The sequence below is a fragment of the Nelumbo lutea genome, chromosome 1 (genome assembly GCF_056320005.1).
Source record: "Nelumbo lutea isolate HS-2025 chromosome 1, American lotus-T2T, whole genome shotgun sequence".
NCBI classification, from domain to species: Eukaryota; Viridiplantae; Streptophyta; class Magnoliopsida; order Proteales; family Nelumbonaceae; genus Nelumbo; species Nelumbo lutea.
Genome location: NC_142684.1, coordinates 15475554 through 15478855, shown reverse-complemented (window position 1 = coordinate 15478855; position 3302 = coordinate 15475554). Strand labels below are relative to the sequence as shown.

The window sequence follows — 3302 nt, the reverse complement described above, 5'->3', positions numbered from 1 at the left end:
TGTTTGGGTTATGAAAAAATAGGTAAATTTACATATGGAAATGGTTATGAAAAAAGAAGGTAAATTATAAAGACCCCTCCTAATTATGGGTCAACCTCAAGCAATCGAGAGGATTTTAATATTATATTTAGGAAATTAATAAAATCTTAGGAATTTAGAAAAATTAAACAGCTGACCAAGAACTCCAAGGGGTAATTAGAAAATTAATGGAATCCTGGGAATTCTAAGGGATATTTTTTGCAAGATAAAAGTTCAGGAGTATTTTGTGGCAAATTAAAGTTCATTTACCCATAAGGGTTATTGACTGTTCAGCAGAGAACCAATGATAATTCTCCACATCATTAATAAAATACATGAGACCCGCACCCCTTACGGAGGGGCTTATGAATTTATTAATGGGTTTTATTGGTAAAAATGAAATATTATGATTGGTTCCACAGCCAGCTGAGCAGATATCGCGTTCACCTAATACGAGTCAAACATCCTAAAGTTTGTAAATGTGTCTTTCTATATATATCAGTAAAAGATGACAGACTACGATTATCAGTAACAAGCAGTCAAAAGACCACAAGGAAACCGGAACCATGAGAAGAGAAACAAAGAAACATGCTGCAATTTGCTACACTAGTGCTTTGAGCAATCAGCAGGCATGAAGGTAACCTTCTTGTCCACACTGTCATAACCAACCAAGAAGTTCATCTGGGACAAGTTACCAAAGATAGCAAGATCATTTGATGGTATCATGACGAAGCAGACCAGATCCTCTTCCACCTTGACAAATGTGTTTATTGGCTTCAACACAACATCTGCTCCGGTGAAATGCACGGTGATAGGAGGAACGTCGAAATCCTGAGCAGTTCTGTAACACAGAGTTAGTAACCTGTGTGGGTCTGGAATTGGTTCAAGATCAATCGCGCTCTTCACGGCGGATTCCACTTCTTCATAGAAATCAGGTGGGATCATCGTCAACGTCGTGCCGGAGTCTATGATTATGTTACCCTCCTCAACATCATTGCTTCCCTTCAATGCTTTCTTGTAAGCCAACTTCTTGTCTCCGACACTGACTCCTTCGAGCGTCAGATAGTAGAATGTATCGGGGGATTTCGAAACCAGTGGAGTCGAAACCGCTCCTTCACCGGAAACAACAGCTGCGCTGCCAAAGTTCAATTTACTAGTGGCATTATAAGATAATGGAGCCAAGCAATAGGAGAATTTTCCATCAATGAAGGAACCCAGTTGAGAAACTAAAGAGAGTGAACCCCCACCGAGGCCAACAAGACCAGAAGTTAATTTGTCGAAGGTACCACCGTTGTTGTGGCCACACCCAAATACAACCTTTGGGAGGGCGACCGGCTTGCCGGAAGTAGAATCCATGGTGACTGTTTCGGATGCAAGTAATCCATTAGTAAAGGATTGATCCCCATATTTATACATATACTCACAAGCACCACTAGAACTACAGGTTGCAGAGTTTAAATCGTCGCAGGGCTTAGAATTGCATGACAGGTCCCTGTACGTAGAGGAATTTTTAGGATCGAAGAGAGGGGATGTTTGACGGAAACAGTAATCGCAAGGTTTGCACTGTGTCCATATAAGATCACTGCCGGTATCAGCAATAGCGAGCATCTCTACCGGTGGAGTACCGATAGAGATTTTCATAAGGTACGTCCCACTGTCGGGGTAGATAGTTGATTGGACGCCGTCCGGAGATAGCTTTGATGGGTTGAAATGATTGGCGCGAGATATCGACCGACGGAAGGCATTCCGCAACAGCTCTGAACGAGATGCAGAGGGGATATATAATGGGGAGAGTGGTGAGTCACGGTGGATGAGATCGAGTCTGAAACTTCCATTGCCGGCTTCTATGAGAGAAAAGCATGAGAGACAAATCGAGACGGCTGTGACCACGAAGAAAAGACGTGAAGAAGACATAGTGGCCATGGCGCTTTGGTATAGACTACAGAGTGAGAGTTGCCTGGGAAGAAAGTTTCTGATTAGGGAATACTTATAGAGGAAGAGGAAGAGAGATAGATGGAAAGGTGGAGAGATTTTGGTAACGTGGCGTTAATGGTGTTTTCTTTTAATGGCGGATAAAGACTAGATTTGGAGGATCCTTCTAATGACTGTAGAACTTCCAAAATTGATGTTGTGTTCTTTAATTGTATGGATTTCGTTCGGACTAATGAGTCTGAACCCACAGACTCACCGAGTCACCTTAATGCTTGGATTGCTAATAGGTGTGATCATTAATAACCAAATGCTATCGAACTAAAATTTTCGACTAATTAAATTGATTGGTTTGGCTTTGGTTCGGTATTTTTGAAAATTAAAAATATCAATTTAATTTAGATAATTAATATAAAAAAACAATAATTTATCAAACCGATTGATATACTTATATTTATTTTAGTTTTTATGATTTGATTTTAATTAAAGCTAAGGGTTCAATCAATTGAAGCCAAAGGAATGTGCTTAATTTCTTATTATATTTGCTGTGGAATTCATTATAGCAACTTGTGACCAAGTTGGTCACTTAATGCTGGTTGTGTCGATCAATACCATGGATTCAAGGACGTTTGTTCCCAAATGCAAATAAGTTTTTTCTTTTTTTTTTTCATGTGAGAGTCTTGGCCAGTTGTGTTAAAGTTGTAATCGGGTCGGATTCCAATCGGATCCAGCAACATCTGAATGCAATCCGACTTGTGAAATCTGAATCCAATCCTGTGCCCAATGGGATAATGTGAATCTTGAATTGGATTCGAATACTATTGTACTTGGTTTTGCTTTATAATTTTAAAAATAGGGTAAATTGTTAAAACCTTCCCTAAAGTTTTGAAGTATTGTTGAAACCTTTCATTAAGTTTGGTAATTGTAATCACCTCCTCTTATGTTCCAAAATGACACCATTGGCATGTTTGACATTCTAAAATTAAAAAATAAACATAAAAAAATGACTTATAAGCAAGGCTTTAAGATATGACCATAAAACAAGCATATTCACATTTGATATTTCCTATTATTTTAACTTTTTTAGTTACTTCCTCGTACAGTTATAGGAAATCTCTCTCTCTCTCTCTCTTAGATATAGGAAATGACATCATTGGCATGTTTGACATTCTAAAGTCCCAAAACAAACATTATAGCGAGGGCTTTAAAGTAGTACATATATAAGAATAAAAAAAAAAAAAAAAAAAGGTAATAGAAATAGGAGTATTCACTTTAAGACTCTCTAATATTTTTATTTTTTTTCTCTTATAACAAAGGGCATTCCTTACTTTATTCTATAAATGAAAATATGAAAT

At 37.9% G+C, this 3302-nt stretch overlaps 1 protein-coding gene across 1 annotated transcript; it reads right to left on the bottom strand.

Annotated features, from left to right (window-relative positions):
- Nucleotides 1-490: 490 nt before the first annotated feature.
- On the bottom strand, nt 491-2067 carry LOC148873663 (aspartic proteinase CDR1-like). Its single transcript, XM_088966984.1, has one exon. It carries the CDS (start codon nt 1939-1941, stop codon nt 625-627), a length of 1317 nt encoding a protein of 438 aa, XP_088823110.1. The 5' UTR covers nt 1942-2067; the 3' UTR covers nt 491-624.
- Nucleotides 2068-3302: the final 1235 nt, after the last annotated feature.

Excerpts from the sequence above, each read along its gene's own strand:
- LOC148873663 (XM_088966984.1), bottom strand. The coding sequence starts at position 1,941 with ATGGCCACTATGTCTTCTTCACGTCTTTTCTTCGTGGTCACAGCCGTC.